Source organism: Megalops cyprinoides, chromosome 17, assembly GCF_013368585.1.
Source record: "Megalops cyprinoides isolate fMegCyp1 chromosome 17, fMegCyp1.pri, whole genome shotgun sequence".
Taxonomy (NCBI): Eukaryota; Metazoa; Chordata; class Actinopteri; order Elopiformes; family Megalopidae; genus Megalops; species Megalops cyprinoides.
In genome coordinates this window covers 15855993-15872840 of record NC_050599.1, presented here as the reverse complement: position 1 = coordinate 15872840, position 16848 = coordinate 15855993, and the positions used below count along the sequence as shown (strand labels likewise).

Below are 16848 nucleotides of genomic sequence, written 5' to 3'. Positions count from 1 at the left end.
AACATTGCTCAGAAGTACCAAAAAATTAAATAGTATTTGGATATCATTACTTAACGTAACTTCTTTCCCACAGTATATTTTAACCATCTTGTCCTCTTCCTAATTAGTCTCATGTCACTGAAAAATTAATTTTGTATTTTGCCATATGGATAAATAATTTAGTACAGTAATGGCTACACTTATATTTGTTTCCACAAAATGGCTACAATAAAGTAAACACAAAAATAAACACTACAGAATAAAACTAGAATAGAACTAGAATAAAACTTAAGACATAAAAATGAACAAGCAATAAATGACTGTCAAACCATTTTATTGGCCATTCATGAATATCCCCAAAAAAATCCCAAGTTTTTAAAATCTTCAAGATTCAAGACCCAGATGGACAAAAGTGAAGCTCCTCTTCATCTACTTTTTAAAAACCAATTAATTCCCACCTCTGTACTTTAACAATCTGAACTCACCCAGTGCAAACAGGGAAAAAAGCAGCCATACAGAACTTTCATTGATATGGATTAATAAAATTCAAATGATAAAACAGTATTCCTTTCAATTAAAAAAAAAACTTCACTGTTGGCTGTCCTTTTGATCTTTTGAACACACATAGAACCAATATGATGTGAGTATTGTTCGTCGTTCACAGTAAGGGAAATGGGGGGGGGGGGGGGGGGGGGTGCAGGATTAATATAACAGTGCCTTGGCACAACAACCTGTGTAGAGTGAGAGGGAGGGAGAGAGAGCGAAAGAGAGGGAGAGAGCAAAAGAAAGAGGGGAGAGGTCAAGACAGAGACTACACAGATCGGTGTGCCCTGCAGGAGAGTGGCTATTATTCTGAGTTCAATTGCACTAATCCCCAAGACTTCTTCCTGAACATTTTTAATGTGTGTGGCACAGATGAGGATCAAATCATTAAAAACACATGGAAAAAAAATAATTATACTAAGAGCCATCCTAACAGTGAGAATACAGGAATGATTGTACTTCATGGCACTGTGTAGTGCATATACTCTGAGGAGCCCACCCTGCCCCCACCCCTTATTGGTCAAACCAGTAAAACAATTACCAAAGATATCAATATGGCAATGACTCAGTCACCCTCCAACACAAAATAGAGAAAAAAGATTGCTTGTATCTTTAGATTTTCAAGTATTCCTGTAGGAATTAGGCAGCCCTGAAAGGCAGCTCTGTTTAAACCTTTTCAGTCGCTTTCTCTGCTTATAGTACAGAATGTTACTGACTGCAGTTTCACATCAAAACAAGAATGTTGTCAGTGCTTCACATGTTTTCCGGTTTCTTCCCTTTCAGAAAAACATAGTCCTGTCTACTTTGATGACCACCACCCGTTTTATGTAATTGCTGAGGGGGAAAAACGGTTGGCATCAATTACTGAGGGCTGTAACTTTTGGGAAATGAGGTCCAGAGCATGGATCTAGCAGTGACATTTTACATTCCTTCAGATTATAATTCCAAATTTGCAACTCTCAGGAACAGCAGAGTTGCATGAGGAGGTGATGTCAGTATTGCTTAATGACATGGCTAACTGTAGCACTCGAATCAAACTATTCAATCAATGCCAATTAAAAAGAATAACTAAAAAATGAAAAATACCTCACCTCAGTTGTGTGTTTCACAGTGTTTCCCCCTATACTGAATCATACTCATACAAGCAGCGGGTCATGCGGGGGTTAGCCCAAAACTAAACAGAAACATGTTTAAAAGTTGTGCTTCTTGGAAGAGTGCAGGCCCGATAAAGCCCATCCTGTGACTATAAGCAGAGAAAAAGCGTGAAGAGAGCAGCCTTTGTTCACGTCAGGAGGAGCAGCGTTAGGACTTCTTCGGACAGTGCGACGTCGAGTCTGTGTTCAGGACTTCGATCATGGTTCTTGTTGTCGGAAACGTTTCTGCTACTGATGGAAGACTGTGGTACCACACTGGAAGGCTGGAGGAGGAAGTAGCCAGAGAGGGTTAATGGTTACATACACACGATGACGACAGTTTCCAATGACTGCAGCCCATCAAAACGTGTAGCTCATTTGTCTTTCCAGTCTCAACCACCCTCCAGCCCCCATGAATAGCCACTCACCTCTTTAGACTCATCCAGCTCTTGGCTGTTTCACTGAAGCCGTCAGGGTTCGGTGTTGTCATAGCTTCAAAATCTACCAGCTGAAAAAGACGGGGTAAATTAAATCACATTAGGATTCAAAAGGAATGGCTTGTTAGGCAAGAACAGGAAAACAGAAAAAGTACAGGTTGACGTGTGCACTGTGGCACAACAACAAAAACAGCAAAGTCACCTTTCCCTTTGGAATTCTCCCAATTACTTCTTTTCCACTCGCCATGAGTGCTCCCATAACAACGGAGTATGCCACAACACTGCAAAAACAAAGAAACACAGTACTTACACATTACGTTATTAATAACATGTGAGCCCTTCCTCAAAAAAATGCTGTGTGTTAAAAGTAAATATTACCACAGACATTGCATCACACCATTCAAATGTCAGAGGCTGAAATGCATGGCATTTAAAACTTGCGCAAACTCACCTCGAACCTCTGGACAGAGGCATTAGGTTACAGAAGTAATAAACCAGGGACAGGATTAAATTGCACACAGCATCAGCATCCTGGAGAAACAGCACATAACACAACATTGACATACAACACCTAGCGAAACACCACCAAAATCACCATGAAAGTGCAACACCACTGCAGACATTTTACATACGCCATACTTCACCAGTCTGAAGCTTAACGCTCGATTAAGTTTAAAAAGCTTTTTTCCTGGAAGGCTTCATGGGACTTTTTCTTAAATGACACATCTGCAGGTCTTGAAATGGAACTGTCTAGCAGCCACTTGTTGTAACAGGTTATATAAGATTGGAGAGACCCGACAGAAAACATAATACAGTTCTCCTACAGCATATTTATCAATGCCCCCTCCCAATACTAAATAACATTACACTGTCATTTAACAGATGCTCTTATCCTGAGTGACTTACATAGATTACAGTTTTTACATGTTATCCATTTATACAGCTTGATATTTACTGGGGCAATTCTGGGTTAAGTACCTTGCCCAAGGCTACAACAGCAGCGTCCCATTGGGGAATCAATGAGCAACCTTTTGGTTATGAGACCTGTTCCTTACCACTAACCCCACTGCTGCCCACACAAATGACTGTCTAAACGCTGCATACATAAGAGTTGAATGGTTGCGCCCATTTGTTTGAACATACGACAGCAAATGACTTGAGAAATCCTTGGAGATGCATCTCACAGTGCTGTGAATAGGAGTAAGCACTTATTTTGCTGTGCAGAGCAGGCGGAATAAAAGCCAGACGAGGAGGAGGAGACAGTACCCCGAGCTCAGTGGAGAGCATGAGAGCTTTGCCCTTGGCGGTGAGGTCTTTGTAGAGGGACTCAATCTCGGACTGGTACTGCTGCGTTCTCTCCTCAGTTGTCTGTGTCTCCACGGAGAACAGCATATTCCCCACCCTGTTCACACAAACACACACACACACACACACACACACACACTGTCTGTAGGTGGATTCTGTGACATCCTAACTGACCTCCATTTTATGTGGAACCTTCTTCATTAAGCATCTCAGAGCCATTTACAGCGAGGGGAGTATCTCATCATATCCAGCAGTGTTTAGCACTCACCTGGCACCATTCACCATGCTTGATAAACAGCAGAGGAAGCACAGGTCACTTATTATTTCACAGTTTCAATAAACAGGAAAACTAATGAGATCACCATGAATGGAGAGGGAACTGGATGAAAAAGAAACAGGCCAGGCGCTGGAGCTATCAAGTTTCTTCTAGCATTTCAGACTTGGGATGGCCCCTGCACACCTTCACAAAGGGGGAACTCTATATGTATCACTGCTGTTTTGGACCCTCCCTAGTGGGTTGATTTCCCTCTGTCTCATGATCAAACGACATTGCTGTCTTATCTTTCCAAAAAGCTGATGTGAAAGTTTATCTTGTCATTAAGGAGAGAGGTTTTACAACACCCTTCAATTGTATAAGGTGCCTACGTGTACACTGTCAACAAAAAAGGACTGAATTAAAAATGGGATTAGAATATTGTACTTAAATAGGTTTAAAGATGAAAGTCAAACAGATGCCAAATCTTTTTTGACAGATAGTCAAAACAATAATACAGAGAGCTGCACGCAATCTGACATGGTGTGATATTTCCAGTAGCAGTTACATTCAATATTTTGTTTGAATATGCGGTCATATATATTGAGTCGTGGGAACATTTTACACTGATATGCATATGAAACAAACCTGTCTCCTGTGATGGTGATGGTGAATCCATCATACTCTTTCCCAGGGTCTTTTATACTGGGCACCTTGGAGTTTACAGTGAAGCCATCCTTGGTTTTACTGTTAAACTGCTTCAGGGGAGAAACCAAAGCCACATGCATAAGTGAGAAATCTGCACCCACAATAGTAATCAATCCTCTCTTGTCAATCTCTTTAAACTGTAAATGGTAATCATGATGGTGAGCAAAAGCTTGTCTTTCATAAATATGCCTCTGGTTCCAGAGAACCTGATTACCTTCATGATAGGGAGAAGGTCCTCCACTTTATTGACACTTTCCAGTGCTTGTCTTACTTCCAGCAGCCCTTGAGGGTTATACGCCCTGGTCATCAAATATTCCAAAGATATGAATCCAGTCTAAAGTTTTCATTTAATTTAATCACACCTGTCCTTAAAACCCTCTTAAAATGAAAAGAGATAAACTGACTTATTACTTGAAAAATGTAGGAAACTGGAGAATCTTAGTGTTCAGAAAAGGCATTCAAAGTGAAAACAATGCAATTCCCTCTGCGGATATCACCTTACATCTGATATGTGTATGAGGTACAGTGTACGTGCAGTGATACCAGTAATTTATCACAACAAATAATAAGTGTGCCTTAAACACAAGTTCTTCAGGGACTGTGGCACTATTCAATTAAATAAAAGAAAAATAGCTTAACTATTGATTTCAGGAAGAGGATTTTCTTCCCATTACCTACCCATGGTAAACCAATATCCTGTCTTTGACGAAGTTGAGTATATTGTCAAAGTAATCCAAATATCGTATGTTGATGATCTGCCCTCTGTAAATGAGAAAATAAAATCCACAATGATAGATGTGATTCAGCAGACACCAGGAACAAAACATAATCACAATGACAGCCAAGTCTGAGGTGAGAGATGAGACGCCACCCTCTGGAGGCTGAAGCTAACGGCTAATTTGCTCAGGCCGAGTACGTGAATCAGGCAGTGACACAAGCCCTCCTATCAAATGCCCTATTCCCCCAGTTACACAAAGAACACCATGGATAGCACCTTTATGTGGCCAAACTCATGAGCTGCTTAATACCACTGCCTGTAAATCCACTTTAATAAATGTTGGGTTTCCTCTGGGGGAGTCACACTCTAGTCATAAAGATACCTGATTAGATTGATGTGGTTGTTGAAGCCTCTGCTGAGGCTCCTTGCTGGCATCTGATCCAGCCACAGAACTGGCTGATCTGGGTCTGCAATCCTGTAAGAGAGAGCACAGGAGTATGAGGCCCTGCTGTTGTTACTGAGCCAACCAGAGAATGTTTCAGAGATTCCTTTACAACGTCACTGCTGGATTACAGAGACAATTCCAGAGGACAAATGGAGAAATGACAGCAGCGAATGTTCAGATTAACAGACATACAGTGCTGGTCTGAAGGGAGGACAAAGTCCAAAGTAAAGAGTGCTTCTTCTCTCGGGAACCTTGACAGCGCGAGTAAACGAGCCAACAAGTTAATGAGTGAGCAGGTCAGTGAGTAAGTGAATGCGCGAGTTGGGTGAATGAGTGGGCAAGTCTGTCAGTCATTCAGTCCGTTTGTCCGTGAAACCTCCCCAATAAACACCAAACATCACTCACCTCCTCCATTTTACTGCTATGTCGAACATGTCCCTCCACTGCATCTGCCTGGTCTTGCCGTTCACTCGTACCTTCGAGTTGCTCCATGTGCGCTGCATGGCCTGCATGACCTCTATCGTGGCCAGGCCCATAGCTAGAGGGTCAGAACCCACACTGTTAAAAAGCCCTTTCAGAAACTGCAACCACGATGCACAAAATCTGAAGGGTAGAAACCAGGAAGGAGCTACAGCTGCACCTCTCCCCCTCAAGGCTGGGATGTTGAGATGGTTGGGAAACCATCCATGAGCTGAAGGGATGAATTCTCCAGATATATCCTGACATTCCTATCTACTATAATATTAAATTATCTTGTAGCATTGAATGCTACAACATGTGTTTAATGTCTTCCAGTCTTCTGTTCTAACTAACTAAATAATGCTTTTATTCAAGTACGGCCTGCCTCCCTGCTGTTAGGTTAAGTCTGAGTCACCTGGTGTTGTGCCTCTACAAACATCAACACCTAACAGAAGGACTGTGTTTTTGCTCCACCCACCTCTGTGTATTCTGTGATTGGGCAGGAATCCTGGCGTGTTGTACTGCATAAGGGCACCAAGGTGATCAGCAGTGCATATGAGCTTCTGAACTTCAGCGTTATAGCTGTCAAAGTTCTGAGGTAGAACATCCCTGAAACAGCAGTCACCAGGTTAAAAGTTAAAAAGGAGCGCCAACTGGTCCCGATGAACTGACTCTGACATGCACAAACACACACACACATGTTTGCAGTTTACGATGCTTATACAGTATAGTACAGTACAGTATAGTAACTACACTCACTTTATGTGCGGCTGCAGTCCTGGCTGCTCCTCATAGTCCTCTATAAGGAAAGGAAGATTTTTTGCCCAGTGGTTTTTGAAGTTTCCTGGAAGATCCTGATCAACATTATATTCTGCCACAGGTATATCAAGATGTGAGTGCAAATAACGAGAGTATTCTGCATGAAATTAAAAAAAAAAGAGGAACAACAGAAACATCAATATCAAGCGCTGTTGTCATATTCCCAGTTAGAAAAACTTCACACTTTAACACCGTCTGTAAAAGAGGCACAGCACTCACCTCTGAGGTATTTGACTTTGAGATATTCAGAGCTGGCCTTCTGGCCCAGCAGTGGATCGTTTAGCATGACTTTTGTCTGCGCTTTGATACCTTCATAAAACTGGCCCATGGCCACATGACTGAGGCCCTTCATGTACTGACAAACTTCATTGTAGGGCTCCAGTTGCAGACACCTCTGCAAGGCAAAAAAAAACACACTTTTACATTAACAGGAGAGCTGGAGGGATGTAAGTAAAAAAAAAAGGACTGAGATAATGCCTTTCACAGAAACAGTCAAACAGGAGGGCCCTTTGGAAAAAAAAAGAGACTGAAATAACAGCTTTTACTGAAATAGCAGAACAGATCCGCCTTCATATTTGAAAAACTAAAATAACACCTTTTATAGAAACAACAGAACAGGAGGGCTGTCAGATTTAACCAAACAAAATAACACTTTATATAGAAAGAGAAGAAAAGGAAGGCCTTCAGATTTAAATGGCTGAAGTAACACCTTCTGTATAAACAGCAGAAAGCAGGTCCTTCAGATTTAGATGACTGAAATAACCTTTCACAGAAACAGCAGAGGGCCTTCAGAAAAGAACTGATTAACATTAATGCATACACCCTTGTCAGGAGGCTCTTATCCTCTGTTTGGAGAAACACTTCACCATAATTCACATAAAACTATCAGCTAACTATGGCTACACGTTTCTCACAAAGAACGAAGGCAAGGAAGCCAAGGAAGGCAAAGAGTTTCTTACAGAGAGAAAGCTGCATCTTTCCCAAGGCACACTTAGCATAGCTCTGAATCACACACTGTCCTACTCTTCCAACACTCTGTTCTACATTCACCATGCTGACAGGCACGTTTGTGCAGACAGTCCGTAACTGTCTGAGACTGGTGAATCACCGCCTGCTAGACCACAATCTACACACTAAAGCCAGACAGAATGTCAGCCAATCATATGAGCCAGTCAAGGAGGAGAGCTGCCATAAAAACTTCAACTTCATGTCTGTTATTAATCGATGGGCACAAGTCACGCGTGTTGCCAGCTGAATCAACCCCAGCCATGAATCTGATAACTTGGAAGCAACAGGATTCTAAGCGACAGGCAAACTGTTCCTCATTCAGTCGTAGACAAAGCGGGAATGACAACAAACCACAGCCACACACAAAATGCCTCTGTAATTATATGCGGGAACTGCCCGATAATCTCTATTGCTGTCAAATTTACTGACACTGACACAAAAATAAGAACGCAAAATAGCTGCGATGCCATGGCGTGCAACGGGCGGAGGGAAACACTGAGGGAGACAGACGACGCCTGAAGGGTGTTTTCTAGACATCTCATTTTAAGAAAATCACAGAAACTAAAACCTCTTGAAGCCTGAAACTCATTTTCGAGACTAAACATGTCCTTTGCGGGGGTTGTCTAAACCACATTTCCAGGGACACACTGAAATGGCAGGGCTAAGAACAGCACTGGAGACTGAAATGAGACACTGTAATGATTACTCTTAATTTTGACAGGGAAGCAGGGCAACAGGACCCAGAGATTACCTTGAAATTGCGTATGGCCTCCTGCAGGCTGCCATGGTGGTAAAGCATCATGCCTCTCAGCTGCAGGGACTGAATGTGGTTCTGATTTAGCAGCAGTGCCTTCTGGAAGCTCTCCATAGCAGCTTCAAAATCCCCCAGCTCCCTACAAGCACACGCACGCGCGCACACACACACAGACACACACACACACACACACACACACACACACACACACACACACACGTTTGAGGACTGGGTTGGAATGCATGTAGATGATTAAAGTACCCGCATATTCTACAGGTCTCAAGGCATCTCCAGTCAGACTAAAGTCAGGCTAAGTGGCCATGCCAAGAGAATGAGCTTACCTATAAGCCTGTCCCAGACTTTTGTATGCATCTATGAAGTCCGACTTTAATTTCAGAGCCTCTTTGAATGTTTCAATGGCTTCCTGTAACAGATGTTGTAAAAGTATTGGGCTGAATACCTGCATGCTGCTGTGGTCAAAATGCTAATGGTGGTGGCACTCAAACAACCATGATATTCTTTCCATAATTGGAGGGTTTTTACCTTGAGCATTCCTCTGTGAAAGAACGTCAGGCCCTTATACAGCATGGCGATGGGCTGGTTCTTCTTCAGCTCCAAAGACTGCTGAAAATCTTCCATAGCAGCTACATAGTCCTGTGCAGAAAAGGTAATAGGAAAGGCAACTGGAAAAAAGCAATTGTGCCAGCAGACAACCACATCAAAACAAAATTGAACAGGCCACTCTCCTTTGCGACAAAGCTGTTATTAGCTTTCTGAGCTCAGGTGCAGGACCACAGACTCAACTACAGGCATTGCTCATCACTGACTGAATCAACCTGTGACATATCGTACACCTAGAGGAACTGTCAGGAAGATATTGATACAAACAAATGATATGATACAAACAAAAGCAGGAAAGAGGTTGCAGACTCACTTCTGATATGAAGAGCAGGGTTCCTCTGTGTCTATGGAGACGGGCAGAGGGCTGCAGCTGAATGGCTTTGGAGAGAGCACTCAAAGCCTCACTGATTCGCCCAAGTGGAGAGAGGATCTGGAATTACAGTTTTGTTACGTCTGGGTTTGGCCCAAGCAGCAAGAGACATACAACATCTCAATATATTAGATAAAAAAAAAACAAGGGATACAAACAGGAAACAGGTGGTCACTTTCCCAATGTCCTCAGCAGGTCTCATGCACATGTTTTGAAAGACAAACTGAGGAAACGCTAATGAGGTAACTCCATTGCCACCTGGGCCTCACCTCCGCCCGCTGCTCATACACCTCTGGGCGGTTCGGCTCCAGGGCGATCACTCGGCTCAGGTCATAAAGTGCAAGGTCTGCATTCTTAATGTCCTGAAAAACAGAAAAGAGGTCATAGTCACCTCCAAGCATTATGACCAAATGGCAGTCTGCCAGATCCCTACCCTCATCAATCTCCATCCCCAAACGCACAGGCAAATACACAATGATATATAGTATGTACATCATGCTGACTGCTGTCACATGTTAAGGGATATTATGAAGGAGAGGCTCTGCACAGTTTATCTTTATTTATATTTTGCTCTTCTGAACAGTCACAATGGGAACATTGCTGGTCTAAACATTTTAGGGACCAGCTTAAAACACAGCATTATGTCTCAGCCACTCACCTGCAAACTCTTCTTGCCATATGCAATTCCTCTTCCATAGATAGCGCTGACCAACTCAGGATCCCCCTTAGACAAAGAAAAAAAACGTGACCAAACTGATATACAAGAGAACAGCTTGCTTAATTGTGGTAAGATTTTATTCTATCTGTCTTCAGGCAACCCCCAACTGAGCAAGAGGAAGAACAATTCTCTCTATACTGTTCTGACTTAAATCCAAGGACAGATTTTGATAAGCAAAAATTAAGTGCAATTTTGTGTGGTCTTTCCACAGCACTGACTCTTGCAAAACAGCATGTGAAAAGGGGTTTTATTGTTTACAGGCTGAAATATTCAAATGAATTCAAGTCATCTACCTGCAACATTAAGGAGAAGTGTTTGATGGCTTCATCGTACAGGCCATTTCCAATCAGCACATATCCTATTGCTTAAAAAGAAATGCATCAACAGCATTACACACCAGCATTATGACACTAGAATAATTACTGGTCTACATAGGCCAAGTTCTTCAGACATTAATATGGAACTATTTCATTGCCTTACCTAGCTCTTCATTTGTGCTGTGGTTGTCGACCGCAAAAGGGAAACGCTTCTGCTCGATGAACAGTCTCGCCTGGCTCTGTTAAGAAACCCACCAAAGAAAAATCGAAGGGGTTTAGTTTTATCTTATTTTCTTCATGGAGAAACCAGAGAAGGGGATCGTTCCCCTTGCAGCACTGAATGATGCAGAAAGTTCATCGCATCAAAGTAAAATGTCTAGACTGAGTGGTCTGCAAAGACACCCTGTAACTGTCATCAAATCCTATAAACCAGTGACAGGAAATCAACTGTGTATAAATTTCTTGGGTCTTCAATGCTGTCAGAATTGGTACGATGCTAAGAAGCATGCGCTGATGCATGGAGGAAGCACACGTCCACCGATTCATTTATTCATCTTTAATCAGCCTGTGCATCCACAGGTAGATGCTCTCACCAGGATCTTCTCTGCATTCAGAGAGAAGACTGACTCGCATGGCGGGTTGCCCCCTTCCTCACAGTCTGGGTCCTCCAGCTGAAGAATAGACGCCTCTACGAAAGAGAAGAAGGCGCGCATGTTACCACATTGTAACCAGGCACATGCAGTCATTAGAAGCAACTAGGATCATTAATGTGAAACTTGGGGTTCAAGGGCATAAAATGTACACAGCCACTCAGTGGCACACAGCCCATAACAGATTCATGTTCTGAAATCTCTGCAGAGATAGTTGATGTCATTGGCACACCTGAATACAGTAATTGTGTATGTATTAACTAGTAATGACTTTAGCTTCCCTTCAATAACAGTACTACCCTTGCAAAATGTTGATAAGTAAAAAAAAGTCTGAATGAGTATTTGATCACCAGCGCACATGTGATTCATTTCAGGCAAAACACCGTGCCACACCAGTGTAGGGCAATCTACACGAGCACGTTCACATAATTGTTCCATGCAAGTGTCAGCAAGACAGCTAAAGTGATGTTACGATTCCTGGCAAACTAAGTAGCTTGCTGGCTAGCTTGGTACGTATTGTCACTACACCGATGCAGTGAGACTGAAACGCTGAAGATCACGAAAGGGCAATGAATAAGCAGATCAGCCACAGTCATACAGTACAAGAATGTTGTCTCTCACTATAACTAGCTCTCTAGCTAAATGCATGAGTGAACCAGTAAACTTGTAAAGCGAGCGATGATAACAAGCCTGCTATGTGATCTCGAGAATTCAGGTAGCTAACTTGCATGCTAGCTCCAGAAACCCTTCGTGGCCACACAAAACAATCACGTCTCCACACCCGTCACGGTGTGTAGGCTCTCGTTAGCTTGCAAGCTAACCCGCTACCTCCTGTCAACGGATGCGGAAGCGGGTGACCGATGGCTATTACGTTACGGCGAATTAGGAGTACGTGGCAAAATTGTGTGTAAAAACAGCGCTCACCACAATCCGCCGCGTATTCTTCCCATTCGGATGGAGAGCTGCAGCCATGCTTGTGCAGGTCACTGTTGAAGAACGTGAGTGTAGAAAAGTATTCAGTGGAAAATATGGCTCGGCATAAGCACAGCAACGACAGCGCAACCACAACAACACCCCGGCCAGCAGGTGCCATGTTGTGTTTAATGTGCAGGTGAGGAGCGCCGATGCTTTGGTAATGTAGTTCCAAGGCGCCAATTTCCTCCAAATCCAATAGCTTGACAAAACTCTCTGAGACTACATCTCCCGATAAGCCAGCGGTGAAAGCCACCCCCTCTGTAAATCCAGGAAGTCAGCGTTTACAAGCCGGCTGCCCCGGTTTCATTTAACTGGCAACTGTAGATAGCTTGCTGGAAACGGCTAAGTATGGCAAAGGCACCATACAGGTGTGTCGAATGTAGCTCCAGTGCATACGAGCTTCACCGAGATTACAGCAATGGGATACTGAAAATAACCATATGTGTAAGTACTTAAAAAAGAACTAGAATGTACCAGATTGTTCATCGTGATGGTAAAGCATTGCAAGTGGTCGCTATCGGATAGTAGCAGGAGTTGCTAAGTTAGCTATCTTGTACCAGCCAGATAGCTGGAGAGATGTTTGAAAACTACATTGACACTTTCATGCTTCGAGACTCCGAAATGTGTTGTTAAACTGCTGCTACGTGCATTAATAATATTGAATACGGTAATGTCCAGATGCTGAATGTTGGCACCATTCATTTCTTCCAGGACTCGTGCCAGAAGCCCGTGGACAAGTATATCGAATATGATCCAGCTATTATTTTAATTGATGCCATTTTATGCAAAACCCAAGCCTTCAGGCACATCATATTTAATACAAAAATAAACGTGAGTATGATACCATTTTATATTTGAACCCGAAACTAAACACGCTGCACTGTAATTTCACATAAATCTTATAAAATGTTTGAAAAATTATGTATCAGTTGTAGGCTACCTAGAATAATGCTAATGGTGTGCTGATATACCCTGTAGTTGAGTGTTTTTGCACCATTTAATGTTGTCAGAGAAGATGCGTTTTTCCCAGGTTGCCGCTTCAGGTATTTAATTCACTGTTGTAGATCCACTGGAAGCTGTGTGTATTCTGCCTCCTTTGTGAGGCGTACCTGCGGTGGTCGCAGCTGCAGGGGTCCGAGCACAGCAGCGATCCGGCAGACATCATCCGGTACACCAAAGAATGGGATTTCTACTGCATGTTCGGATTCGCAGCCCTGGGTAAGTGAACGAGAACTGTGAAGAAACATCATATAAGGGAAAGTTTATATGTCCCTGTTTAGTTTGATCATGCACACCCATACAGCCATCTTTTGCACTAACATTACGTATTTGCTCAGCAGACAACCTTGGAAGGAGCAATGCATATAGCATACATTTTACAAGTTGCAGGCAGATATTTGCTGTAAATTAGGATAAAGGTTCCCATTCAAATTACCACTCAAGAGCCTTTACCACTACACCACAAATACCCAAATAACACAGCTGTGTTCCTCATTGTTATGCATGAGGACACACACATTAACAAAGGTGTAACTGACTTAACTAGAACCCTGGAAAGATGTTTAAACACATGGATATGCTGTGCCTGTGCTGTGGGTGAGGGACCATTGCTGTTCGGCGTTTTAGCATGCGTGAGACTGTCTGTGATTGTCTCCGGCAGAGTTGGCCGTTTTCTTGGGTGGAGTGGTAGCCTTTGTGTGGATGGTACAAAGGTTTTTCCAGTCCAGTGTGGAGCTGCCCACGCTGCTCAAGGCCCTTCTCCTGTCCAGCTATGGGAAGCTGCTGCTCATCCCAGCGGTCATATGGGAGCACGACTACTCCCCCCTCTGCTTCAGTCTCATCAAGCTCTTTGTGCTCACTTCCAACTCCCAGGCTGTCCGAGGTAGGCCGCTGTGTCCTCTGTCCATCCCTAAGCTGTTTTTTTTTCCTGTTTCCCATTAATCTTGCCTGCCATATTTCACCATAGGTTTAGTGTCTGAGGTTCATTGACTCATAGGATTAGAAGGTGTCTCACTTTCCGTGGAGTGGGGCAGATGTAGAGGTTCCCTCCCGGGGGCGGTGATGCCAGTCTCACAGAGCCATTACTTCGGTCCATCCTTGATTCAGAACTGAGTGCCAAGCAGAGTCCATGCGTGAAGATTAAAAGTCACTGGAATGAGCCGGGTAGGAATTGCTCCCACAGACCCTCAGAGGTCAGGGTGCGCACTGTAAATGCAAGGCAACTGAAGCAGGCCACTGAGTCTAATTAACAGGGCAGTGACTTTTCAGGAATGACCACTGCAAGCACTAACACTGACCAATAGATGGCAGCTTTTCCCTCTGGGCCCTAAATTCCAACTCTTTGTAGAGAATGCAGTCTTTTCACTGTCAGGCCTATTCAGCTAGCAGCTTGGGGCCAGATGCAGCCTGTCAAGAACTTCCTGTTGGACTGTTCATCACTGAAAAACAAACAAAAAAAATACTCATGTATCTCAAAATCTGCTCCAGTGTAGCATTTTTCTACATGTTAAGGGCAGTGGAGCCTGGAATAAGTACTTGTTTTTCACTTCTTAATGTGTGCAGTTATTTGTGTTTGTTGGATTTTCGAGTGTTATTGATTGTGAACTTTTTAATGTGTGTAATGAGCACTCATCTGTTCTAAACTGGTCATTCACCACAAATGGGAAACACGAGGAAAGTAATAATGATGTTTTATTGTGAATGTAAAAGCTTCTGACACTGAAATTATCTCAGTATTTTAAGAATGTGTCTGCATTGTGTAGGCACATGTAGTTTATGCACTGCTTATTCATGCATTGTTTTCTCAATAGGAAGTGGACAATGTCTGACCTGCCAGCTGTTTCTTTGTTTAAACTGACCCTTGGAAAAAGTAGTCAGAGAGCACTGCCCTATGTTCTGCAGTCTGATCCCAATCAGGGGATCAGAATGCCCTTAGTCAGTGCAGGAAAGCCATCTGTGTTCGGTTCAGATGCCACAAATCGGCCAAGTTTCCCTACTGCCATCTGACCATGCTTGCCATGCTTAAATGCTCACTGGGGGTGGTATGATTTAGTCTAAACTCAAGCAACGACACACTGTATTTCAATTTAGCTGTTGGTGCATTCACTGTGAGTTACTGAGTATCGTTATTTATTTATTTATTTATTTATTCCTTTAATAGTTATATCTATTGAGTTTTAATTCTATTCCATACATCCTACAAATAATACACAATTCAAGTTTGTCCTCTGATAAGGCAGAAGTGAAGCAATTGAACACATATGGAGTCACAGTCTACTAAAAATCATATCTTCCTGCAATTTTATGTTGGTTTGGTTGGTTTAATGGTTTAATGCTAGTTTAGTAGTTAAGTACAGCACAATCAAGCCTTTGCCTGTTGCTATCCCAGTACGTCAGCACCTGCTAATCTTGCTAACATTTGTTCTCTGTGAGGAAGAGGTATTAACTCACAGTTTGAGTGACACATGTTTTGATTAACTCAGTTTGAGCAGCACATGTCTTGTTTGCTTAGTGTTGCTCTTTGCAGAGGAAAAATAACCTGCCTCATAATGGAGTATTTCTCATATATGAACCTGAAAACCAGACTTAACAGGGAAGTCATTGTTTCTGAAGCTTGTCTTGTATCAGCACATGTCAAGGCCATAGAGTTGCTTTGTCACAATAAGGCTTTTCATGCAACAGATAGTCATTTTAACGTGGTACATCATTCACAAGGACATTCTAGTATAGTTTCGTGTTGGCTCAGCTTTAAGATCAGTGGCAAGTCTACATGAAATTGCAATACAGACAAGCTTTTAATGTGTTACCACCATTTAGAACTGTGATCATGATTCTGTTAAAATGAAATTAAATTCTGTCCACCCCCCTTGCACCCTCCTGTAATTACAGTCATTCTGAACTGCAGCAGAAGACTGTCCATTTTGGCGGTGTGTGTGGGGTTGCTGATGGAAACCTGTGCAGCAGTTGCATCCCAGAGACTGCAGTGGAGCGTGCAGGACTTCCTGCTGAGCCAGTGACCCAACACTGACCCTCCCCAGGACTTGAGCTGCCAGGGAATTAAAGCCAATGGGAAAAAGGGGCACTGTGAGAAGTGTGTCCTCTGAAATGAAAGGGAGATGTCGAAACCTCCACAGACGGCCTCTCGGTGTTTAGGCTGGAGTTGGTGGCGGGGCTGGGAATTTCTGAACTGCTTTGTGAAATGCCTATCGTCTGAGCGATAGCTTTATACAGCTAAGGAACATTATCTCAGGTACCTGCAGAACAGACACCATACATATTTGAGCAGGTATTCCCTTTTGCCTGTGACATCCAAACTGAGTTTCTTATGTTCTTATGTTCTTTATGTTTTCAATGAACGTCTTGTGATTAAATTTTGTGTGCAAGGGCTTGTGAATACTTAACCACATCAGTTGTCTACATTGACTCAAAGTAATGTAGGAAAAACAGAAATGAACATTGACAGCTCTGATGATCTTACATGCAGGCACAAGATCGGACACATTTGTGTAAGGTGAAGTGTTTCCCAGTGATTATATCCTTTTGTCATCAGACTGGACTTTGTGAAATCTGGTTGACACTGGTGGGGGTTCACATAATAATTAACTCCAGACGTGGTGGAATTGCAAACATTTGACAC

General features: G+C 42.8%; 2 protein-coding genes across 2 annotated transcripts; one reads left to right on the top strand and one right to left on the bottom strand.

The window, feature by feature from the left end:
* Positions 1 to 667: 667 nt before the first annotated feature.
* Positions 668 to 12336, bottom strand: ttc13 (tetratricopeptide repeat domain 13). Its single transcript, XM_036550542.1, has 23 exons — positions 12162 to 12336; positions 11181 to 11275; positions 10751 to 10826; positions 10564 to 10634; positions 10211 to 10276; positions 9822 to 9914; positions 9496 to 9612; positions 9105 to 9215; positions 8903 to 8985; positions 8559 to 8700; positions 7019 to 7193; positions 6740 to 6896; positions 6459 to 6589; positions 5927 to 6059; positions 5459 to 5551; positions 5037 to 5120; positions 4573 to 4657; positions 4299 to 4408; positions 3359 to 3494; positions 2544 to 2623; positions 2295 to 2373; positions 2084 to 2163; positions 668 to 1939 (listed from the first exon to the last, which is right to left on the bottom strand). Exons 1-23 carry the CDS (start codon positions 12328 to 12330, stop codon positions 1825 to 1827), a joined length of 2481 nt encoding a protein of 826 aa, XP_036406435.1. The 5' UTR covers positions 12331 to 12336; the 3' UTR covers positions 668 to 1824.
* A 204-nt stretch (positions 12337 to 12540) lies between these two features.
* On the top strand, positions 12541 to 16382 carry arv1 (ARV1 homolog, fatty acid homeostasis modulator). The gene is made up of 5 exons (XM_036550546.1): positions 12541 to 12656; positions 12924 to 13043; positions 13277 to 13430; positions 13873 to 14094; positions 16101 to 16382. The coding sequence occupies exons 1-5, from the start codon at positions 12561 to 12563 to the stop codon at positions 16226 to 16228; spliced, it is 720 nt and encodes a 239-aa protein (XP_036406439.1). The 5' UTR covers positions 12541 to 12560; the 3' UTR covers positions 16229 to 16382.
* Positions 16383 to 16848: the final 466 nt, after the last annotated feature.